We start from the raw sequence: 26,237 nt of genomic DNA, 5'->3' as shown, positions 1-26,237 counted from the left end.
TTTTTTCTTGTCTCCTCCAATCACTGAGTCGCCTCAGCCTTGCTTGTAAACACAAGTGAGCAGAGGATTCGGTTTCAGATAAGCAGCTGGCAGGGAAATAAAGGGAAGAGGAGGAATAGATTATAGATTAAAAAAAAAACTGCATGCAATTCTTTGGCACCGACTACTAAAGGGCCAGTGTTCCTTAAGTATGTGATAACTCCAAATCATAACAGCAGAAAAAGTTTTGAAAGTTTTGAATGCAGGATTAGCATCTTTATCACTTAATACACTCAGACCAGTTGCTGTTGAAATTTGATTTTTATGGTGACGATACCGCTTTAAAAAAAATATTGACTTGTACCCAACTATTCTCCTTAATGTATGTGGCAATTTTGGTAACAATAGCCTGTATGGGGACTTTGCTATTAACCGCTTAACTTGGCACAAAATTATGCAAAAATTATGCACAAAATTATGTGAAATTATGAAATTTTTATGAAAACATACGAAATTAACTGATTTTCCCCAAAATGTAGCATTACGATTATGATGCGTAATTGCAAATTACAAACCATAATTACGCATAGGTGTAATTTCTGCTCATCACTAAAAGTAGGAAACTAAGATTTTCCCATTGCGCAACAGGTGGTAATTATTCCTGTAACTCCTGAAGTACAGGAATATTCACCATCTTTTGTGCAGTGGAGGACTTATGGGTTAATCTTTGTTATCTGGTTTTGAACTACAAGGCACCCCAACTGAAACAATGAACTAAATATAATTGTTAATTTGCAGCTGAAAGCATGTGGGTGACTGTTACTGCACTAGGTTAGCACTGCTAGAACATGAATTTTAATGTAGGAAACTGCAACTAAAATGGCCTTCCCAGTACCCACTATAGCAAAGCACAGCATAAATGATCACACCACAGTGAGAGATTGTGGAGTTGATGCTCAAACCACTGGTAATATTTCCGTGAGCACTCAAGTTGCATAATGCGCATTACAGTAGCAAAACTTCCATAAATCATTTAATGTGGGTTGCACTAATTACGTAATGCACTGTACACTGCTAGTGGTTGCAACAGAAATATTGTTGTGTGCTGCTTCAGCATGGCAATATTACCGGTGGCTAGCACATCAACCCATGACACAAAGTTTTAGCACACGTTCATAATCCTCCCTGCAGCACCAAATGAAGAGCACAGCACCACAGGGGATGTGATGTCACATGACATTTTGCCCACATAGGATGAAAATGAAAGCAAATGAAAAGATTGCATAGATCATGAGACCACTATTTTAAACTCATCATGTAAGGTAATGAAAAACTTCCTTTTATAAGGAGACAAGGCTATAGAAAATCTGATATCAATAGGCTAGGCAAAGATTTGGATACTGAGTTGCCAAATTCATGTTGAGTACAGTTTGTCTTCTAAGTGCTTTGCTGCAGATTAGATGGGCCGAATCTTCATCTCAATCTGTTGGAAGCTGTAGTGGATTTTCTTGGCACTGGACCAACTGGCGCTCATAGCAAGCTTTTTTCCAGGCATGTATAATCCATTCAGGTTTGAAGCATGGCAGCCTCTATACCACCAGCCTCCTTTATGAAGTGTGGCACAGTTTATAGAGTCTGGGTCGTTGTCCTGGTCTAGAGTGGTGAACATCATCCCACTGTGGTGGGACAAAGAATCCCCTGGAACAGAAGAAAATTGTATAAATTGATATGGCCTGATCCTGAGGACCCAGGACAGAAAGCCCCTCCCACTATTCTAAAAACATAAATTGTAAAAACATAATATATATTGTTCAACATGTGTTATGGTGACAAAATGTGACAAAATGTAGACCAAAGAACTCGGATGCTAAACGGATTGGTTAACCAGTTCAGCCTTCAGTCGTTTTCACTTTATGCATCCGAGCAATGTTCACCTCCCATTCATTAGCCTATAACTTTATCACTACTTATCACAATGAACTGATCTATATCTTGTTTTTTCCGCCACCAATTAGGCTTTTTTTGGGGGGTACATTTTGCTAAGAGCTACCTTACTGTAAATGCATTTTAACAGTAAGAATAAGAAAAAAAAATGAAAAAATGCATTATTTGTCAGTTTTCGGCCATTATAGTTTTAAAATAAAACATGCCTCCATAATTAAAACCCACGTATTGTATTTGCCCATATGTCACGGTTATTTCACTGTTTAAATTATGTCCCTATCACAATGTATCGCGACAATATTTTATTTGGAAATAAAAGAGCATTTTTTCCGTTTTGCATCCATCACTATTTACAAGCTTATAAAAAAAAAAATAGAGAGAAATATTTCATCTTTACATAGATATTTAAAAAGTTTAGACCCTTAGGTAAATATTTATGTGTTTGTTTGTTTTTAATAGTAATGTTTTTTTTTTTTTATTAAACATTTTATGTGGGCATTTTTGGGAGGGTGGGATATAAATAGTGTTTTATTTGGGGAAATATTTGTGCAATGTTTTTTTACTGTTACTTGTAGTTTTACTTTTTGGCCACAAGATGGCAATCTTGAGTTTGTTTACATGACGTCACTTTAAGCGTACAATGTACGCTTAGAGGGACAGAGCTTCAGAAAAAGCGTAGCTTCCGAGAGTCGCTTTTTCAGCGGGGGAGAGGAATCAGTGATCGGGCACCATAGCTCAATACATTGATTCCTGGGCTACCGAATCTGCGGCCGGGAGTGCGCATGCACGCGCGCGGACGCGCACGTGGCCTCCTGGACGTAGGTACTACATCCAGGAGGCATAAATGGTTAATCAAGTGTCACAATGCTGCAAAATATATGCTACAAAACCTGAGCAACATGCTCAAGACCACAGGCATGGCCGGATTTCAGGCAAGGCCACAAAGGCCATGGCCTAGGGCACCAGGAAAGCAAGGGGCGGTCTGTGGGCAGCAGGCTAGCAGCAGCAGTTAGCCTTCCGAACATTCATCCTGCTACACAGAGTTTGCAAATAGCAGTGGGGGGGCTACAAACAGCCACATCTGGCACTCTAATCCCTGGCATCACTAACTGTCCTCAGAGGAGCCTACAATTGAATCCCTGCCATGTTGGGGGGAGGGGGGTGTTTGGGATGCTGTTGGTCTGGAGCAGCTGGTGATAGTGGGCCTTGGGCAGTAAAAAGTACAAATCTGGCCCCAGGGCTGGCCCTAGACTTTTTGCCGCCTGAGGTAAATTTATAAAAAAAATTGCCGCCGCCGCCGCCCACCCCCCGTGGGGGGCCGCCGAGCCGGAGAGGTATTGGGCTGTGAGATGTCATAGAGGTAGTATAAGGATTTGCATAAACCCACATGTGCATAATGATGAGGTGGGTGTTGATAAATCTGCATAAGAAAAGCTGTGAGGTGCCAAAATGAGCTAAGTACTTGCATAAACCCACACTTTGCATAATGATGAGGTGGGCGGAGATAAACCTGCACATGGGTGGTGGAGCAGGCAAAAACCTATTTAAGTGGATGAACTATGTCGAGTAAAATCAATCCTCCTGAAGAAGGCTAACGTATTATAGCTGAAACGCGTAGAGGTTCTCTTGTAACTGAATAAACCGTTTCTGGAGCATTTAGGAACTAAACTGGCCGCAATAGCGCTTAGCGACCATTTGCACATCAAAGGCTTGCTGGTACAGACAGCGGGCGTCACGCTGAACTTGTCAGCAGGAAGTGACGTATGCGACCAAGCATCGCCGAGAGCTGAACGGAAAAGGGAGCTCTGAAGTACCCGGCTGAGTCTATAGCTTGAAGATCGGGGAGAGGAGCTTCTAAGACATAGAGGTACTCTGATTGAACATAGTTTGCTGTAAAGTCACGCTTGAAAAAGCGTTTGTAAACGAGACTGTCAGCACATATGAAACGGGCTGAATCCACTGAGGCTGATCTATGCAGTGTGACTTATAAAGTCTTAAAAGATGCCTGTGTGAAAAACTGACAGCACATATCACACGGGCTGAATCCACTGAGGCTGAGTGATGCACTGTTGGAACTGACACCTGTTTATTGCACAAAATTGATCAACTCTTCTCATGAATAGGATCTTAATATACGATCTATTTTTGGAATAGTTGCTGGAAAGAAAGAAAAGAAAAAAGCCTTTTTTTCTATGCTCCAGGAATCCTATGCTATTAAGGACTGCCAACAAGCAATCAAGAGTCTAGGTGTAGATCTTAATTAGCTCAGGTTGTTAGGAAGAGGTTTTTGATACACCTGATGAATTTATGGTATGATTGTGAATAGTATGAGAGGCATGAGTGTTTTGTTATAGGTGTGGTTTTTTTTAGCATTTTATCTATGTACATGAGAATTTTATAGATTAAATCATTATCACTAGCGCGTGTTCCTTATTTATAAACTGTTTATAATCCCTGGCATCACTAACTGTCCTCAGAGGAGCCTACAATTGAATCCCTGCCATGTTGGGGGGGTGTTTGGGATGCTGTTGGTCTGGAGCAGCTGGTGATAGTGGGCCTTGGGCAGTAAAAAGTACAAATCTGGCCCCAGGGCTGGCCCTAGACTTTTTGCCGCCTGAGGTAAATTTATAAAAAAAATTGCCGCCGCCGCCCACCCCCCGTGGGGGGCCGCCGAGCCGGAGAGGTATTGGGCCTAGCGGTGGGGAGGGGGGTCGGACCCCCCTCCCTCGCCTGGGTCCCCCGATCTGAGTTCCCCTCCAGCTGTAATAGGAAGCTGCCGATGCCCAATAGTAAGAGGCACGGGCACGGAGGACTCACCTTATCTGCGTTACAGCGTGCGCTCCACTGACGTAACTTCCTGCATCGCCGCCCACTGTATTGTAAGTGGACGGCGATGCAGGAAGTGACGTTAGTGGAGCGCACGCTGGAACGCGGATAAGGTGAGTCCTCCCCGCCCGTGCCTCTTACGATTGGGCATCGGCTGCTTCCTATTACAGCTGGAGGGGAGCGCAGATCGGGGGACCCAGGCGAGGGCCAATACCCCCATCCTGCCCGCTACCCCTCCGGCTCGGCGGCCGCCCCCCCCCCCCCCCGCACCCACGGACGGGCGGGTGCCTCCCCTAGAAGTTTGCCGCCTGAGGCAAACGTTTCACCCCACCTCATGAGCGGGCCGGCCCTGTCTGGCCCTGACCACAGGAAACAGTCCAATGTAACTAAACAAAGAGAAAAACAGTCTGACGCTGTCACTTTAATTCTCCGGGGGGGGGGGGGGGGGGGCTAAAAAGCAAAGTAAATGCACAGCATGTACGTAAACATGAACAATTGTGAAGTGTCAAAAATACTTATCCCTTCCGGGCAGCTCTGTGTGCAGGGAGGTGAGAGTGAACAGTGGGCATCAGTGGGTGCACTGAAATTGCTGAAGTACTTGTCAATATGTAAAGGTATTCAGTGTTGTTTTCATAACTGTATTTATTTCCTCTATAACTCTACAAGATGAATTTCTGTGTGAATAATATTCAAGTTATGGTAAAAAATAATATTTATAATAATTCAAAAAGCAAATGGGGCCCACAGGTTATGACACTGCTGTCTGCCTACACTTTAAGTCCAAGAGACAATTTTGAGGTTTGTCTGCACAGTAAATAAAAACATAAGGTTTTTCTTATATTCTTCAGTGAAATGGCAGTTGAGTTAATTAAAGGAGATATATGCACGCTGCCATATTTATTTCCTGTTAAACAATAACCAGTTGCCTGGCTGTCTCGCCGATCCTCTGCCTCTAATACTTTTAGCCAAAGACCCTGAACAAGCATGCAGCAGATCAGGTGTTTCTGACATTATTGTCAGATCTGACAATATAAGTTGTAGGCATGCTTCTGGTGTTATTGAGACACTACAGCAGCCAAATTGATCAGCATGGGCGAGTGCTGTAATAACAGAGCAGGAGATTTGGGTGCAGCCGGCGCCACCATAGACCATAACAGGAATTACGGCTATAGCACAGCACAGTGAGTAACTTCAGCGCCGTCGGAAGACGGAGCTGAAGTTACTTTTAATACACTGTAATTCGTCCGCCAGCAATAGCTGGAACTGAATTACATCATCCCCCAGTATCCCTGAGGACCTGGAGGGAGAATAGTAATTAACGCCGCCAGGACTTGTGCAGCAGCAGATTAAGCCATAACGGCTGTATCCTGCACCCAAGTCTCCCGGCAGCAATTTTATATGTATGCCAGCAGGGCTGTCAGCCAACTGGTATTGTTTAAAACGAATAAATATCACTCACAGCTCGGAAAGAGACTATACTTTCTTCTCGCATATCCACCACAGCTATACAAGAATTGACTTTTTTTCTCACGGACAGATACACGTTACAACTGGTTCAAAAATCAGACATCCACTCCATCACATGGTCAGACCATGCGCCAATTTCCTTAATGCTAACCCTTTCTCCTGATACAAATCCTGATTTTCTTAACATCTTAGTAAGGGGGCTTTTAGGACCATTGTAGTCCCTTACACACTCCAATGAGTTCTGGGTCACCATGGGCTTGCTGGTTAGTCTGTACCTCTCGGTGTTACAAGCCCTACAGCATAGAGCCAAATTAATCCATGCCATGCACTAATGAGGATCAAACAATCCGAAACAGTCTGTATGCATGTTGGATTATTATGGCTCTGTTCAAATTAACAAGCTGACACATCATTGCATTCCAGCGGTTCTGGAGGTGTGTTTAGCTTCTAAGGGTACAATGGTTAATTTGCATATATTCAGCAGTGATGCCCTGGGAGACATCTCAAGCTCACTCCAACCTGAATTATTGCAAATTCTTTCTGTTTTAAGAAAGCAAACTTTTGTTTTTCTTAACATCTTAGAAAGGGGGCTTTTAGGACCATTGTAGTCCCTTACACACTCCAATGAGTTCTGGGTCACCATGAGCTTGCTGGTTAGTCTGTACCTTCTGATAAAAAAAAAAAAAAAAAAAAAAAAAAAAAAAAAAACCCTGCTTATGGAGACTGAATACATCTCTACTTCTCCCCTCAAATAATGCAAAACGAATTGCTGAACAAATTGAGGAATTTTACAATATCAATAATACGGGGGAAATTAGAGGGAGCACCGTATGGCAGGCTCATAAAGCCTTCATTAGAGGCATCTTGATAAAAATGGGATCAGGGGCAAAGAGGGCCAAAACAAAAAAAATATCAGACCTTCTAACAAAAATTAAAATAAAGGAAGCAGAAAATAAAACTACTCCCAACTCCACTCTCATCAAAGAATTATGTACGTTACGCCATCTGCTTAGACTAGCATTATCTGAGGAATATGAATTCCATATTTCCAAGATGAAATTTAACTATTACCATCAACATAACAAGGCTAGTCCCCTAATGGCAAAATTAATCAAGAATAGACAAGCCAAAGCGAAAATCCATAAATTAGTACATCCCTTTACAAAAAGACACCTTACTAACCCCCGAGACATAGCAAATGCTTTTAGCGACTTCTATAGCTCCCTATACAATCTAAGAGACGATCCCGCCACCACCCAACCAAACCCCTCAACCATTGAAAAATGCCTTAGTCAGATCAACCTTCCTTCCATCACGGACCAACAAAAAATTACCCTAAACTCCCCAATCACTATCTCGGAAGTTCTCAACACAATTAACAAATTAAAATCACAGAAAGCCCCGGGACCTGACGGGTTCTCCAATGAATATTATAAGACCTTTTCCACAATCTTAGCACCAAAACTTACCTCCTTATTCAAAGACTTTATTACGCATGGCCAAATACCTCAAGAATTCACCAAAGCAATAATTACGGTGATCCCAAAACCTGGGAAAGATGCTTCTTCTCCCTCTCTTTACCGCACGATTTCTCTTTTAAATTGTGACCTTAAATTGTATTCCAAAATTCTAGCAAACCGCATATTTGATATATTACCAGACTTACTCCATATAGACCAAGTAGGGTTCACAAAAGGAAGACAAGCAGCAGATGGTACTCGTAAAGTTATTAACATTCTACATGCTCTAGAACCCGGTCGAAGGCCTTCTATTCTGCTAGCCTTAGACGCGGAGAAGGCCTTCGACCGGGTTCATTGGGGTTTTATAGAACAAACATTACTCAAATTCGGATTTGATGGGTCTTTTTTAAGAGCAATTTTAGCTCTATATCAGGCCCCCTCGGCTCAAGTCAACGTCTCTGGGTTCATTTTAAAACAGTTTTCAATTACAAACGGCACGAGACAGGGATGCCCCTTATCTCCTCTAATCTTTGTTCTAATGATGGAGTCTCTAGCTGAGCATAGAAGGGTTAACCCTAATATCCGGGGCATCCCTTTCTCTAGAATGGAACAGAAAATCAATCTTTTTGCGGACGATGTCCTGCTTTCAATCACGGATGCGTTAACTGCCATTCCACACATCTGCAATACACTTAAAGAGTTCTCTGAAGCCTCACTCTACAAAGTCAATGACAATAAGTCACTGCTAATGGGAATAAACATTTCTCCTCAACTTAAAGATGAAATCTCAAAAATCTCTCCTTTCCCCTGGTCCAAACATACAATCCCATACTTAGGCGTTAATATCCTTCCAAAAACGAGTGAACTCTACTCCCGTAATTTCCTCCCACTCTTAGAGACTATCAAAGCTGAATTAGACCATCTAGCGCAATTTGAGTTCTCCCTGTCAGGCAAAATTGCAGCATATAAAATGTCAACATTTCTTAAGATCCTCTACTTCTTCAGGACGCTCCCCATCCCCCTACACTATACATTTTTTCACAGGCTCCGTAAGATAGTCCTACAATATTTGTGGAAAAATAAAAAACATAGAATATCATATCAAACCCTAATATCCTCCCCGCTTCATGGTGGATTTGGCCTACCAGACCCTTTTTTTTTACTACACAGCCTAAATCCTGGACATGTCAAAATATTGGTGGCCAGAGTTCCCTGAAAAAACGTGGGTAATACTAGAAAGAGATCTAGCTGATATTCCTCTACTTGATTACTTATACATAACCTGGGCATCACAACCTCCCCCTAGAATCACACAGCCAACTATCTCGGCAACAGTAGCTGCCTGGAACACCCTATTCAAAAAAAGGCAGCCCGAAAAAGATCTAATACCAGCCAACATCCCTATAACGATCTTAAAATCTTTAATTCCCAACTTTAATCCGCAATCTTGGATAAAGGCCGACATCCTCTGGCTTAATAATCTGTTTGACCAATCATCCTTAATCCCTTTTTCATACCTAAAATGGAAATTTAAGCTAAATGACCGAGAGACATTCAAATACCTACAGATCTCACACCTACACAAAAAAGTCCTATTAAAATTAAGCCCCTCCGTAGGGAGGGGGACTTAATTCACCCCCAATCCCGCCCTATCAAGGTTAAGGGTCAAATATCGGTTTGGTATAAACTGTTAATCTCTGCCTCCGATAACCCTCTCCAACGCTCAGTACAATCCTGGGATATAGATGTCCATACCCCTTTAACAGTATATAACCTCCAAAGAGCCTTATCAGACTTACAACGCTACTCAAAATGCATAACCCACATAGAAACCTCAAAAAAAATATTGTTCAACTGATATATGACCCCCTTAAAACTGTCCAAATTCTCCTCCCAACACTCCCCACCAGGGGCGTAGCTAGAAATGACTGGGCCCCATAGCAAAAAAAAAGTATGCTTCCCCCCCCCCCCTGACCTTCCAACCCCACAGACCTCAGACCTCCCACCCAAACATTTTGTGGGGAAATCTGATTTCCCCACAAAACGCAACCAGATTGTCGGCAGATTTCCACACAAAATGCAACCAGATTGTCGGCAGATTTCCCCACAAAATGCAACCAGATTGTTGGCAGATTTTCCCACAAAATGCAACCAGATTGTCGGCAGATTTCCCCACAAAATGCAACCAGATTGTCGGCAGATTTCCACACAATATGAGACCAGATTGACGGCAGATTTCCCCACAAAATGCAACCAGATTGTCGGCAGATTTCCACACAATATGCAACCAGATTGTTGGCAGATTTCCCCACAAAAAGCAACCAGATTGTTAACAGATTTCCCCACAAAATGCAACCAGATTGTTGGCAGATTTCCCCACAAATTGCAACCAAATTGTGGGCAGATTTCCCCACAAATTGCAACCAGATTGGCAGCAGATTTCCCCCCAAAAAATGCAACCAAATTAGCAGCAGATTTCCCAAAATAATGCAACCAGATTGTCGGCAGATTTTCCTACAAATTGCAACCAGATTTTCGGCAGATTTCCCCACAAATTGCAACCAGATTGGCGGCAGATTTCCCAAAAAAATGCAACCAGATTGGTGGCAGATTTCCCCACAAATTGCAACTAGATCGTCTGCAGATTTTCCCACAAAATGCAATCAGATTATCGCCAGATTCCCCGACAAAATGCAATCAGATTGTCGCCAAATTCCCCCAACAAAATGCAATCAGATTGTCGCCAGATTTACCCACAAAATGCAGTATATGTAGCCAGGTCTATAGTGGGCTAACATCAATTACCTGGAGGGAGGTTAGGCGGGTGGGTGGGTGGGTGGGCGGTTAGGCAACTGGATGGATGGAGGGGTGGGTGGGTGGTTGGTTGGTTGGTTAGGCAGCTGGATGGATGGATGGGTGGGTGGGTGGTTAGGCAGCTGGATGGGTGGGTTATTAGGCAGCTGGGTGGGTGGGTGATTAAGCAGCTGGGTGGGTGATTAGGCAGCTGGGTGGGTGGGTGATTAGGCAGCTGGGTGGGTGATTAGGCAGCTGGGTGGGTGATTAAGCAGCTGGGTGGCAGGGTGATTAGGCGGGTGGGTGATTAGGCGGCTGATTAGGCAGGTGAGTGGGTGATTAGGCAGGTGGATGGGTGATTAGGTGGGTGATTAGGCAGCTGGGTGGGTGATTAGGCAGCTGGGTGGGTAGCTGGGTGGGTGGGTAGCTGGGTGGGTGGGTAGCTTCAGGTAGCTGGGTGGGTGGGTAGCTGTGTGGGTAGCTGGGTGGGTGGGCAGGTAGCTGGGTAGGTAGCTGGGTGGGTAGCTGGGTAGGTGGGTGGGTGGGTAGCTGGGCAGGCCCCTGGGTAGGCAGCTGGGTGGGTGGGTGGGTAGGCAGCTGGGTGGGTCGATGGGTGGGCAGGCAGCTGCGTGGGCAGCTGGGTGGGTGGGCAGGCAGCTGGGTGGGCAGGTAGCTGGGTGGGTGGGCGGGCAGCTGGGTGGGCGGACAGCTGGGTGGGTGAGCGGCTAGCTGGGCGGGTGGTTTAGTGGGGTAGGGGCCCGACTCCTATCCCCCCCCGCCTCACCTGGGGTCCGGGGTCCCCCCTCCTTTTACGAGCGGCAGGAGGTGTGGCATATTCAGCAGGCTCCGGCGGGGTAATCCGGGGAAGCTAGAGGTTCAGCTGACCCGGGCTACGGTGTCTCCTCTGTATGCCGCGCGCAATAAACCAGGAAGCAGTGTGCGCGGCATACAGAGGAGACACCGTAGCCCGGGTCAGCTGAACCTCTAGCTTCTGATTACCCCGCCGGAGCCTGCTGAATATGCCGCACCTCCCTTCCCTCGTAAAAGGAGGGGGCCCACCGAAGTGAGGGGGGCGGAGGGGGGCGGACCGGCGCCGGAAATATAGGCAGCTGCGGGCCCCCTATGATGTAGGGCTGCCGCGGGGCCCCATATAGAGATGAGCGTAATGGAGTAATTATGATTTCGCGAAATTTCGCGTAATTAGTGTAATTACGTTTATGGCCGTAAGTACATAATCGTAATGAAGAAGGATTTCGCGAAATTTCGCGTAAGCGTAATTTTCGCGTAATTTTCGCATTGCAACAGCTATTACGAAATTAATGCGTATGGTCATGCTCCCGAAGCGGAAAAGTTGACGCATGTATCAATGTTAGGTAGCCGCCGACTTTAAGGGTTAATAGCAAAGCCCCCTTAAATGCTAAGAGCCTCAAATTTGGAGAATATATTAAGGAGATCAGGAGGAATAAGAGGAAAATTTTTTTTTTCAAAAAGACCTTATAGTTTTTGAGAAAATCGATGTTAAAGTTTCAAAGGAAAAATGTAAACATTTAAAAACCCGCCGACTTTAACGGTTAATAGCAAAGCCTGCTTAAAGTTTAGGAACACCAAATTCCCAGGGTATATTAAGGGGAACAGTGGGAATAAGAGGAAAAAATTTTTTTTCAAAAAGACCTTATAGTTTTTGAGAAAATCGATTTTTAAGTTTCAAGGGCGAAAATGTCTTTTAAATGCAGAAAATGTCAGTTTTTTTTGCACAGGTAACAATAGTGTATTATTTTCATAGATTCCCCCAAGTGGGAAGAGTTTTACTTACTTCGTTCTGAGTGTGGGAAATATTAAAAAAAAAACGACGTGGGGTCCCCCCTCCCAGACCTCTTTAACCCCTTGTCCCCCATGCAGGCTGGGATAGCCAGAATGCGGAGCACCGGCCGCGTGGGGCTCCACACCCTGACTATACCAGCCCGCATGGTCCATGGATTGGGGGGTCTCGGAAGGGGAGGGGCAGCCAAGCTTTCCCCTCCCCCTCCGAGCCCTTGTCCAATCCAAGGACAAGGGGCTCTTCTCCACCTCCGATGGGCGGTGGAGGTGGAGGCCGCGATTTCCTGGGGGGGAGGTTCATGGTGGAATCTGGGAGTCCCCTTTAAAAAGGGGTCCCCCAGATGCCCACCCCCCCTCCCAGGAGAAATGAGTATAGAGGTACTTGTACCCCTTACCCATTTCCTTTAAGAGTTAAAAGTAAATAAACACACAAACACTTAGAAAAAGTATTTTAATTGAACAAAAAACATAACCACGAAAAAAGTCCTTTAATATTCTTAATTAACCATTAATACTTACCTGTCCCTTTAAATAAATGATCCCTCGAAATAGCCTCGGAAATGTTCTATCAGTTACAATGTAACAAAGTTATTACAATGTAACAACTTTGTTACATTGTAACTACGCCGCACCCGATGTCACTCGCCGCCTCCGCATACGCGTCTGCGCTGCACACATTCCCGACAGAGCTCTGAGCTATATAGCTCAGAGCTCTGAGAAGCATCTTTGTATTTTGGCTCCAAGGAGCCCCATTGGTCCTTAGCAGACCAATGGGGTTCCTTCAAATCAAAAGGAACCCCATTGGTCTGCTAAGGACCAATAGGGCTCCTTGGAGCCCAAATACAAAGATGCTTCTCAGAGCTCTGAGCTATATAGCTCAGAGCTCTGTCGGGTCCGTGCAGGACGCTAAGTCCCCGCAGCTCCCGCTGTCCACCTCGCCCACATCTGTCACCCACATGTCACCCACATGTGGGTGACATGTGGGTGACATGTGGGAGAGGCGGGGAGGGCAGCGGAGCCGGCGGGGACTTAGCGTCCTGCACGGACCCGACAGAGCTCTGAGCTATATAGCTCTGAGCTCTGAGAAGCATCTTTGTATTTGGGCTCCAAGGAGCCCCATTGGTCCTTAGCAGACCAATGGGGTTCCTTTAAATCAGAAGTCTGCTAAGGACCAATGGGGCTCCTTGGAGCCAAAATACAAAGATGCTTCTCAGAGCTCTGAGCTATATAGCTCAGAGCTCTGTCGGGTCCTGCAGCACAGACGCGGCGGCGGCGGCGGCGGCGGTGAGTGGCGTCGGGTGCGGCGTAGTTACAATGTAACAAAGTTGTTACATTGTAATAACTTTGTTACATTGTAACTGATAGAACATTTCCGAGGCTATTTCGAGGGATCATTTATTTAAAGGGACAGGTAAGTATTAATGGTTAATTAAGAATATTAAAGGACTTTTTTCGTGGTTATGTTTTTTGTTCAATTAAAATACTTTTTCTAAGTGTTTGTGTGTTTATTTACTTTTAACTCTTAAAGGAAATGGGTAAGGGGTACAAGTACCTCTATACTCATTTCTCCTGGGAGGGGGGGTGGGCATCTGGGGGACCCCTTTTTAAAGGGGACTCCCAGATTCCACCATGAACCTCCCCCCCAGGAAATCGCGGCCTCCACCTCCACCGCCCATCGGAGGTGGAGAAGAGCCCCTTGTCCTTGGATTGGACAAGGGCTCGGAGGAGGAGGGGAAAGCTTGGCTGCCCCTCCCCTTCCGAGACCCCCCAATCCATGGACCATGCGGGCTGGTATAGTCAGGGTGTGGAGCCCCACGCGGCCGGTGCTCCGCATTCTGGCTATCCCAGCCTGCATGGGGGACAAGGGGTTAAAGAGGTCTGGGAGGGGGGACCCCACGTCGTTTTTTTTTAATATTTCCCACACTCAGAACGAAGTAAGTAAAACTCTTCCCACTTGGGGGAATCTATGAAAATAATACACTATTGTTACCTGTGCAAAAAAAACTGACATTTTCTGCATTTAAAAGACATTTTCGCCCTTGAAACTTAAAAATCGATTTTCTCAAAAACTATAAGGTCTTTTTGAAAAAAAAAATTTCCTCTTATTCCCACTGATCCCCTTAATATACCCTGGGAATTTGGTGTTCCTAAACTTTAAGCAGGCTTTGCTATTAACCGTTAAAGTTGGCGGGTTTTTAAATGTTTACATTTTTCCTTTGAAACTTTAACATCGATTTTCTCAGAAAATATAAGGTCTTTTTGAAAAAAAAAAATGTCCTCTTATTCCTCCTGATCTCCTTAATATATTCTCCAAATTTGAGGCTCTTAGCATTTAAGGGGGCTTTGCTATTAACCCTTAAAGTCGGCGGCTTTTTTATATTATACGGAGCGTTACGGTTTAACGCGAAATTACGGTAGCGTTTAATGCGAAATTACGGCATGAACGAAACGCGAAATTACGCGTTGAAAATTACGCTTATGGTATTTTCAATTACGATTTTAATGGCAATTACGCTACTGTAATTTCGCATCGTAATCGCAAATTTTGCATGCGTAATTTTAGTAATGCGAAATTACGAAAATTTCAGCTCAACTCTAGCCCCATAGCAACGCTATGACTGCTATCCCCATTGCTATGCCTCTGCTCCCCACTATGCTGGAGGAACTGTAATTCGTCGGGCTCATTACTCCACATTCTTTGGGAATGCCCCCTTATTAACGTATTTTGGTCCAAAATTTTTAAAATAATATCCTTAATATCAGGACAAAACACTCCCCCAAACTTCGTACTTGGACTCCTACTAGTGGGTCTGGAATCATTTCAGAACCCTCACAGACCATTAATCACCCACATTATTTGTGCTGCTCGTCAGCTGATCCTATCTAACTGAGGTCACAACAAGATACCCACGTTAACTCCGCTCCGAAGCCAGGTAGACCTAAACTTAAATATGGAAGCTCTGTTCCTTAAACGCTCCCTTCCAGGGAGATCAATTGATCACCTTAAAGTTCCCTGGTATAAAATCTCCCCACAACTATTATATAACTAATACTCTCTTACTGTTGAGCAAAACTTGGTAGCCAACTCTAAAACCTAGTTCTGGCCCTCTTCTCTCTACCCCCTAAAGCCCCCCCCCCCCTTCCTTTCTTCCTCCCATACGTCCGCCTACCCCCTCCCCGTCTGGATCAGATAAAACAAACTTACCCCGCTGTCATTCGTGTCAAACTCCACAAGACACGTTTTGGTACAGCCCATCAACTGTACCATCTAGGTTGATCAAAATCAGCATATATTTCAAGAGGTTTACCCTAGTGACACTAGCTCTGCATTCTCCGTTATTGATATACCCATGTTTAATTCTGCATACAGTTGATCAGTTAAACATCAGGACTATGTTCTGTCCTGCCATGTGTTACTATTTTATATCTGTGTTTATTGTAACCGCTTTTATGACTATAAGTAATCGTTTGTTAACTATTGTTTCAAAAACTTCAATATAAAAAAACATTGAAACAAAAATAATAAATATGGTAGCCTCCTTATCCTTCTTGTTACAGTTGTCCTCCAAGCCCTTATCATGAAATGGCAGCCACAATACACTTTCTGCTAGTGTTGAGGCAACATTTTCATAATTTTGTGTTTCCTTAATTACGTACGCAAATTTTGCCGCTACGACACAAATTCGTCATTTTGTAATTGTCATGAAAACCGTAATTCGGAATTCTGTACACAAAATTTCGGTTTCGTAATTGCGTGTTTCGCCGTTTTCGTTTAACGTGAAATTTCATAATTTTGTGTTTTCTATAGAAACAAACTTATTTTAATTACAAAAATGGCAGTAATTTTGTTTCTAATATTAATTATGCACATTTAGGTAATGACTAAACTCAGTAAAGTTACTCATTGACTGCAATTACTGATAATGCAAAGGCCTCTGCACATGCTTTAAATGTATCAGGAGGCTCTACCTGCAGCCACTTAGTAGTCATGTTGAGACACTTGGTTTTGGGCCTTGCAATATCTGATAATGCAAAGGTCCCTGCAAGTGCTGTCTCTTTAAATGTATCAGGAGGCTCTGGACTGGAACACAATTTCGAGAACGGATGAATTTACATGTTAAACGCAAAATTCTGATTTGTTTGCTATAATGGATAGCGGAGATGCCGCCGCGGAGACAAGCGGCATGGCGGCTATCTCCGCGTATCAGCCGGTGGCTTTGGCCGCACAGTTACATGCTGGTGCTCTGCCTGGTCCTTCTATTGCACATAGATTGAGGGCTACGTGTGCGTGCGCCAGGCGACAGGACTTTTATGCGAATAGAAGGGGAGTCAGCTGATCTGCCAGGTCAGCTGACTCCAAACGCTATATCGGATTGGCTGAGTGACTGGGGCGGCGCTGCGGAGCTGCTGTGTATATATAGTGTCAGTTGTCCCGTGTCTGCTGTTGCGAATGCTAACGTGTTAGCGCTCAGATCTAGTCAGATCCCAAAGTGTGCTAGAACCAGCCGGAGCTGGGGATCCACAATTCTGTTGATAGCTTAAAGTACTAGTTTATTGTATTATCTGTTATGACCTACTGCTTCTGTTGACTATCCTCCTGCTTACTGACTCTGTACCTCTGCTCATCTGATTCATGTTGCCGAACCTGCCTGAACCTAACACTGAATCAGTCTTCTGTCTTTGTACCTTATCTGCCCGTACGTTGCCTACTCTGCTTGTCTGACCTTCTTGCCTCACCAGTGGGCCTAGCCACTGGCGAGGGATCTGTGGCTTTGCACCAGGCTCCTCAGGTGAAGCTCAACTGCAGCACTGTCCGTAAACACCTGCTCCTCAGGTGTCCCTTGGCTGCAGTGTAGTCTTAATCACCTGCTCCTCAGGTGAATATCCTTTGCAGCACTGTCTGTAACACCTGCTCCTCAGGTGTCCACTGGCTGCAGTATAGTCTTAATCACCTGCTCCTCAGGTGAATATCCTTTGCAGCACTGTCTGTAACACCTGCTTCTCAGGTGTCCACTGGCTGCAGTATAGTCTTAATCACCTGCTCCTCAGGTGAATATCCTTTGCAGCACTGTCTGTAACACCTGCTCCTCAGGTGTCCACTGGCTGCAGTATAGTCTTAATCACACGCTCCTCAGGTGATCATTCTCTGTAGCTCAGTTGGTGATACCTGCTCCACAGGTGTCCTCTGACTACAATACAGCCTGACTCGCCTGCTCCTCAGGTGATCAGAGGCTGCAGTATTGTCTGAATCACCCGCTCCTCGGGAGACTTCATATTCCTCATTACTGTTGCACCAAACACTATCTCACATTGGTAGTCCTGTGTCTGGGTATACTAGCATTATTGGTGATTCTGCAGATCACCACATAATCAGGTATAGCATCTGTATTATTGGTGATACTGCAGATCACCAATAATCAGAAAATCTGTTTAGCTGACACCAATCGTTACAGAACAGCAGACCAAACATTATGGACGCACTGCGTGACCAAGTTGGAGTCCTTACCACCGCAGTAAACAATCTTACCGGGTTGATTAATACCCAACAGACTCAGATTACTCAATTGTCTGGGACTGTACAGGTACTCCAAACAGCCGTTGATGCAGTGCGATCCCCTCCAATCACGGACGTCCGTACCTGAAAAGTTTTCTGGCCATAGATCTGACTTTCAGAATTTTAGGAATCGTGTGTTATCTTATTTTGAGTTGAGGCCTAACTTGTCAGGATCTGAGCACCAGAGGGTAACATTTATAAAGACCCTCTTGTCAGGAGATTCACAAACATGGGCATATAGTCTTCATGCAGAACATGAGGCCTTATCCTAAGTCCAGGAATTCTTTAACCTGCTGGGCGGTCTGGACGAGCTCAGCTCGTCCAGTACCGCCGGAGCCTGCCGCTCAGGCCCTGCTGGGCCGATTTGGCTCAAATAAAAAGCAGCACACGCAGCCGGCACTTTGCCAGCCGCGTGTGCTGCCTGATCGCCGCCGCTCTGCGGCGATCCGCCGCGAGCAGCGGCGAAAGAGGGTCCCCCCAGCCGCCTGAGCCCAGCGTAGCCGGAACAAAAAGTTCCGGCCAGCGCTAAGGGCTGGATCGGAGGCGGCTGACGTCAGGACGTCGGCTGACGTCGATGACGTCACTCCGCTCGTCGCTATGGCGACGATGTAAGCAAAACAAGGAAGGCCGCTCATTGCGGCCTTCCTTGTTTATTCTGGGCGCCGGAGGCGATCGGAAGAACGCCTCCGGAGCGCCCTCTAGTGGGCTTTCATGCAGCCAACTTTCAGTTGGCTGCATGAAATAGTTTTTTTTTTATTAAAAAAAAACCCTCCCGCAGCCTGTCTGGCGATCTTAATAGAACGCCAGGCAGGTTAAAGCCATGGCTATTATATATGATGATCCGGATATTGCAATCACTGCTGAAAGGAAACTAAAAACTCTCAGGCAGGGTCGCAATCCGGGAGAAGTTTATGCTGTGGAGTTTAGGAAGTGGGCTGTGTCAGCTAGATGGGGAACATATGCATTGCTAGACTGTTTCCTGTCATGATTGTCCGATGCAGTCTCTGATTTGATGTTGGGACATCCTGAGCCCAAATCTATAGACAAAGCAATTTCTTTGGCCGTGCGGGTAGATCGCTGCCTGCGCTACCAGAAACAGACTCATGGTAGGAATGCTATAAGATCTGTCTGCTATGCCTCCTCTCCACCCTCGTCACCTCCAGACAAGCCGATGCAAATCGGACACTCTAGGTTGACGCAAGTGGAAAAGAATTGCAGAAGGTCAGAGAGACTCTGTCTATACTGTGCTGAGGATGGTCACGTTGTCCAGAATTGTCCTAAGAAGTCGGGAAACGCTGCCGCCTAGGTGTAGTCAGAGGTAATACCCTAGGCGAGCAGTCTTTACCTCTAAACAATAATTGTTTTCTCCTCCCTTGTTCCATTACCTGGGAAGGCCAGACCACTTCTACAGAGGCATTTGTGGATTCGGGCTCTGCAGCCAATTTTATAGACTATGATTTTGTAAAAAAATTGGGGATTCCCTTACTCCCTTTAGATCGGCAGATTTTGATCACAGCAGTAGATGATTCTCCGTTACAGTGTAGACAGCCTCTTTCTCAGACTCCTTTGTTGATATGTAATATAGGGGTGTTACACAAGGAGAAATTATAGTCTTTTGTCCTACAAATGGCAACCTCTACCATCATTCTTGGTATGCCCTGGTTGCAACTCCACTCTCCTCAGATTGACTGGGCTTCAGGTCAGCTACAGAACTTGTCAACCCATTGTCATCATCATTGTTTGGAGAGAGTTGCTGTTTGTGCTACCAAGGTACAGGTTAAAGGGGTGCCAGTGCAGTACGCAGAATTCGCTGACGTGTTCTGTTCAAAATCTGAAGATAAACTCCCGCCCCACCGGAGTTTCGATTGTCCCATAGAGCTAAGATCTGGTTGTATGCCTCCTAGAGGGCATCTTTATAATTTGTCAGGGCCTGAGAAGCTGGCAATGCAGGAATACATTAAAGAAAATTTGGCTAAGGGCTTCATCCGTCCTTCACGGTCTCCAACCGGGGCTGGGTTCTTTTTTGTACAGAAAAAGGACGGTGGCCTTAGACCTTGTATCGACTATCGAGGTCTAAATAAGATCACAGTAAAAAATCGTTATCTGTTGCCTCTGATTGACGATTTGTTTGCTCAGGTGACCAATGCCAGTATCTTCTCTTAGTTAGACCTGAGAGGGGCATACAACCTGGTGCGCATTAGGGACAGTGACGAATGGAAGACAGTGTTCAACACGGCCGGACGGGCATTACGAGTATCTAATTATGCCCTTTGGGTTGTGTAATGCCCCTGCCGTCTTCCAGGAGTTAATTAATTAAGTGTTTCGGGAGGTTTTGGGAAAGTTTGTGCTAGTGTATCTAGACGACATACTGATTTTCTCTCCTAGTCTGACAGAACATCGTAAACATGTTAAGTTTGTTTTAAGAAAATGAAGACAGAATTCGCTGTATGCAAAGCTAGAGAAGTGCCTCTTCGAGGTCACGAAAGTTCCTTTTTTGGGGTACATTATCTCCACTTCTGGTCTCTCCATGGATCCAGAAAAAGTCTCTGCTGTTTTGGAGTGGACTCAACCTGTAGGGTTGAAGGCACTCCAAAGATTTCTTGGCTTCGCCAACTACTACAGAAAGTTCATCAAGGGATTCTCGTCTGTAGTGTCACCCCTTACCAATCTCACCAGAAAAGGGGCTGACACTTATCACTGGTCGGCAGAGGCACAGACCGCCTTTGCCACGTTAAAGAAACTGTTCTGCTCTGCACCCATTCTGAGACACGTTGATGTCACCTTCCCCTTTATTGTTGAGGTTGATGCGTCAGAAATTGGGGTTGGGGCTGTACTGTCTCAGCGCTCTAGTCTTCAAGGCAAACTACACCCATGTGCCTTCTTCTCTCGTAGGTTCTTCCCTGCCAAGAGGAACTACGATATTGGCAATCGGTAGCTTTTGGCCATTAAGTTAGCCTTTGAAGAATGGCACCATTGGCTGGAAGGGGCAGAACATACAATCACAGTTTACACAGATAATAAAAACCTGGAGTACATCGAAGGGGCCAAAAGACTTAGTCCCCGACAGGCCCGCTGGTCCCTATTCTTTTCAAGGTTCAAATTTATCATAACGTATACACCAGGTAGTAAGAACGTCAAAGCGGACGCTCTATCTAGGTGATTTGAGCCTGAGACAGTTCAGCCTTCAACCCCTGAGACCATCCTATGCCAGAAAGTGGTCTTGGCAGCTACTGAGACCTGGGAGGACTGGACGGGTACTCTGGGGCCTTACCAACAAGACATTTCAGAAGGGAAGTGTAACGATTGATGTAACACAGAGAGGGTCTGATTACCGGTGAACTGCAGTATCACCGAGAATACAGAATATACCCGATTATTGATGATCTGCAGTATCATCGATAATCAGATATATCTACTAACCTCTGGACACCTGAGCAACAAGTGAGTGTTAAGTGCAACAGCAAAACTTTGAGTACTGCACAGAAGTATGTTCCTTCCGCTGGCCTAGACTCTCCCGGGGGAGGAGCTAGGCTGAGAGTAGGAAGGACAGAGTGTGAGTGACACCAGTGAGAGGGTGTCACTAACAGGTCTGGGAACTGCCTCTAACAGTAAGGCCAGTTCTCGAGGTCGGGCAAGCCAGGTTGTTAACACACAGACAGATAAGGTACAGATTCAGGAGACAGATACAGAATCCAATGAACAGGCAGGGTTTGGCAACGGGGTATCAGAATAGCAAGGTACAGAATCAGGAGGCAAATACAGAGTCCAGGAACGAGGAGAGTTTGGCAACAGGATATCAGAAATAGCAAGGTACAGAATCAGAGTACAGGAGAATAGTCAGGCAGGCAGAAGGTCATAACAAATAATACAGTTCAATATTCCTAACGCTAAGGTGTGAGGTCCGTGATCGTCAACACCTTTGGAAACTATGCTAGAACACAGATTCTGACAAGGTCTGAGTGCTACCACGTAGTGATCGCAACGACAGACACCAGAGGAATGACCAGCACCCAGTATATATACACCAGTGCTCTCCAGCACCTCCCTTAAGTGCTAGACCAATGAAAGTTGCTGCAGTTGTCAGCTGACCGGCCCGGTCAGCTGACCCTCCACTGACTGCCATAAAGGCCCTGCCTCTCTGCGCGTGCACGCTTCCTCCTAAACCAGTGTGGACTATCAGTCCCAGCCACACCAGTCATGTGTTGTAATGTTGTTGCTGTATGGGATGCGGAATCCGCTGTCTGAGCGTGCAGCGTTTCCTCCGCATGCCGCCTTACTGTGAGAAGCAGGCTTATGCGTACAAACCGCAGCATCAGACGCGGCGGTTTCTCCGCGTTCTGCTATGCCAGCCGCGGAAACAGCCGCCTCATCCTGCGTCCATGCGGCGGCTTTTCCGCGTTTCTTCACAGGAAGCCTGAGGGGGTTATGTTCGTACCACTTCCTTTTCGCCTGCAACTCTTACAATTATTCCATTCCCATAAGAATGCTGGGCATCCCGGAGCTGCCCGAACCCAGGATCTACTGGCCAGATGTGTATGGTGGCCTTCACTGGCACTGGATTGTAAAGAGTTTGTGAAAGAGTGTTCAGATTGTGCTAGGCGTAAACCCTCTCACCAGGCACCAGTGGGTACATTGCAACCCCTACCAGTGCCAAATGAACCCTGGACTCATTTGTCCATGGACTTTGAAGGAGAACTCCCCAGGTCTGAGGGTAAGACGGTCATTTGGGTGGTAGTTGATAGGTTTAGTAAGATGGCTCATTTCGTCCCTCTGAAAGGACTCCCCTCGGCCCAGGAGTTAGCTGATCTCTTCATTCAGCTTGTGTTCCGGCTGCATGGCATTCCGAAGAACGTGGTGTCAGATAGGGGAGTCCAGTTTGTGTCGAAATTCTGGAGAGCCTTTTGCCATCAGTTGGGTATGGACCTTTCATTTTCATCAGGCTACCACCCACAGACCAATAGTCAGACCGAAAGAGTTCACCAGTCCCTTGAACAATTCCTCAGGTGTTATGTAGCAGATGCACAGTCAGATTGGGTAAAGTTTCTGCCATTCGCAGAATTTGCGCACAATAACTTGCAGAGTGCCTCTTCAGGATTTTCCCCTTTTCAGGTGGTATCGGGAAAATCCCCCAAGTTTTCTCCTTTACCTGTGGCATCTACTCCTTTTCCAGCCCTGGAGGATTGGCAAAGGGCCTTAAGAGATTTGGGTGCTAGTTAAGAGGAATTTGGGAAAAGTTTTTCAGACTCAGAAGAAACAGGCGGATAAGAGACGGTCTGTAGAGTGGAAGTTTTCCCCAGGAGACATGGTCTGTGTTTCTACTCGGCATTTGGCATTAAAACAACCATCACCTAAGTTAAGACCCAGATTTGTAGGCCCATACCCGGTGTCCAGAAAGATTAATGATGTCACATATGTGATTGATCTCCCAGCCAGCATGAGAGGTGTGAGATCATTCCATGTTTCTCTGTTAAAGCCTGCGGTGCATGTGGATTCCTCTCCCCCCCCCCTCCCCCTGTGATGGTTGACGATCAACCGGAGTATGAGATCGAGAAGATTTTGGATTCTCGTTTAGTGCAGAATTCTGTACAATACCTGGTCCATTGGAAGGGGTATGGCCTGGAGGAGAGAAATTGGGTGCCGGAGTGTCGCATGCATGCTGAGGATTTAAAGAAAGAGTTTCATGAGTTACACCCTGAGAAGCCGGGTAGGAAGTGTCCGGGGTCCACTCCTCAGGGGGGGGTACAGTAATATATAGCGGAGATGTCGCCGCGGAGACAAGCAGCATGGCGGCTATCTCCGCGTATCAGCCGGCGGCTTCGGCCGCACAGTTACATGCTGGTGCTCTGCCTGGTCCTTCTATTGCACATAGATTGGGGGCTATGCGCGGGCGCGCCAGGCGACAGAACCTTTATGCGAATAGAAGGGGAGTCAGCTGATCTGCCAGGTCAGCTGACTCCAAACGCTATCTCGGATTGGCTGAGTGACTAGGGTGGCGCTGCGGAGCTGCTATGTATATATAGTGGTAGTCTGTCAGTTGTCCCGTGTCTGCTGTTGCGAATGCTAACGTGTGAGTGCTCAGACCTAGTCAGATCCCAAAGTATGCTAGAACCAGCTCAGCTGGGGATCCACACTTAGCCAGATTCTGTTGATAGCTTAAAGTACTAGTTTATTGTATTATCTGTTATGACCTTCTGCTTCCGTTGACTATCCTCCTGCTTACTGACTCTGTACCTCTGCCCATCTGATTGCTGTTGCTGACCCTGCCTGAACCTAACACTGAATCAGTCTTCTGTCTTTCTACCTTATCTGCCTGTACGTTGTCTACTCTGCTTGTCTGAACTTCTTGCCTCACCAGTGGGCCTAGCCACTGGTGAGGGATCTGTGGCTTTGCACCTGCTCCTTAGGTGAAGCTCAACTGCAGCACTGTCCGTAAACACCTGCTCCTCAGGTGTCCATTGGCTGCAGTGTAGTCCTAAATCACCTGGTCCTCAGGTGAATATCCTTTGCAGCACTGTCTGTAACACCTGCTCCTCAAGTGTCCACTGGCTGTAGTATAGTCTTAATCACCTGCTCCTCAGGTGAATATCCTTTGCAGCACTGTCTGTAACACCTGCTCCTCAGGTGTCCCTTGGCTGCAGTGTAGTCGTATATCACCTGCTCCTCAGGTGAATATCCTTTGCAGCACTGTCTGTAACACCTGCTCCTCAGGTGTCCCTTGGCTGCAGTGTAGTCGTATATCACCTGCTCCTCAGGTGAATATCCTTTGCAGCACTGTCTGTAACACCTGCTCCTCAGGTGTCCACTGGCTGCAGTATAGTCTTAATCACCTGCTCCTCAGGTGAATATCATTTGCAGCACTGTCTGTAACACCTGCTCCTCAGGTGTCCACTGGCTGCAGTATAGTCTTAATCACCTGCTCCTCAGGTGAATATCCTTTGCAGCACTGTCTGTAACACCTGCTCCTCAGGTGTCCCTTGGCTGCAGTGTAGTCGTAAATCACCTGCTCCTCAGGTGAATATCCTTTGCAGCACTGTCTGTAACACCTGCGCCTCAGGTGTCCACTGGCTGCAGTATAGTCTTAATCACCTGCTCCTCAGGTGAATATCATTTGCAGCACTGTCTGTAACACCTGCTCCTCAGGTGTCCACTGGCTGCAGTATAGTCTTAATCACACGCTCCTCAGGTGATCATTCTCTGTAGCTCAGTTGGTGATACCTCCGCCACAGGTGTCCTCTAACTACAGTACAGCCTGACTCGCCTGCTCCTCAGGTGATCAGAGGCTGCAGTATTGTCTGAATCACCCGCTCCTTGGGAGATTTCATATTCCTCATTACTGTTGCACCAAACACTATCTCACATTGGTAGTCCTGTGTCTGGGTATACTAGCATTATTGGTGATTCTGCAGATCACCACATAATCAGGTATAGCATCTGTATTATTGGTGATACTGCAGATCATCAATAATCAGAAAATCTGTTTAGCTGACACCAATCATTACATTTGCGTTACCTAAACGATCGTATTTATGAAATTCTCCATAAACACAAAATGTTGCGAAATTTTTTGAAATTTGCAAAATTTCAATTATGGCCGTAATCGTAATTTCGCAAATTACACAAAATTTTGCATAATCATAATTAGGTCATTATGCTCATCATTACTTTCTGCCTCTATTTGTAATCCTTTAATAAATATAATATTCCGCCTACATTTGCTCTTAATATTCATTCATGCACATAGACTTTCATTTTATATCTAACGCTGCGTTTTTGTGCATTGCGTTTCGCCGCACACAGTTACAGCTCAAAATCCCCAAAATCTGTCTTCCTGTATGCATACTCATTGCAGTAAGTGTATGCATTGACCTTTGACCTTTCACTAACCTCATCTCAGATGCGAACGAGCCCTCAGAGCAGGATTGAGATATATATCTGATGATGGCCATACATGGTACAATAAAAACGTTTGATTATCCCGTTTATTCAATCTAAATGATCAAATCGAATGAAAGTTGAAAATATTTTTTTTTTTATCAAGAAATTTGAACAATTATCCCATTTTTTCTAGAAAAATCTGATCGGACATGCTGGAAAAATCTTTATATTCGATCTAACGGAATAATTGAACTAAATTATCTAATCGAAAAAAAAATTAAAAATTGTACCATGTATGGCCACCTTGATACATATCTGTAAATGCAGGGGTCTTAGTCCTGGGAAAAGAGGTGAGTGGACTCACCTGGAAAACATCTGCGCTGAGCGCGGCGCGCCAAAAATGGGCGTGGTCAAGCATAATTTGGGCGTGGTCATGGGTGGGGCCAAATATACACGACCTTAGCAGTGATGTAAAAGGTCTGCCAGGGAAGTTTGAGCTCTGCCGTAGTGTATCCCCCAAA

General features: G+C 45.6%; 1 protein-coding gene across 2 annotated transcripts in view; it reads right to left on the bottom strand.

Annotated features, from left to right (window-relative positions):
• Positions 1 to 281: 281 nt before the first annotated feature.
• LOC137527917 (ficolin-1-like) overlaps positions 282 to 26,237 on the bottom strand; it is an 86,743-nt gene continuing 60,787 nt past the window's right edge. For both annotated transcript variants that reach the window (XM_068248981.1, XM_068248982.1), the window contains one exon: positions 282 to 1,677. In XM_068248981.1, coding sequence (XP_068105082.1) covers positions 1,436 to 1,677 — 242 coding nt within the window. In that variant the 3' untranslated portion in view covers positions 282 to 1,435. The remainder of the gene's footprint in view (positions 1,678 to 26,237) is intronic.

Source organism: Hyperolius riggenbachi, chromosome 8, assembly GCF_040937935.1.
Source record: "Hyperolius riggenbachi isolate aHypRig1 chromosome 8, aHypRig1.pri, whole genome shotgun sequence".
Taxonomy (NCBI): domain Eukaryota; kingdom Metazoa; phylum Chordata; class Amphibia; order Anura; family Hyperoliidae; genus Hyperolius; species Hyperolius riggenbachi.
This window is presented reverse-complemented; position numbering and strand designations above follow the sequence as displayed.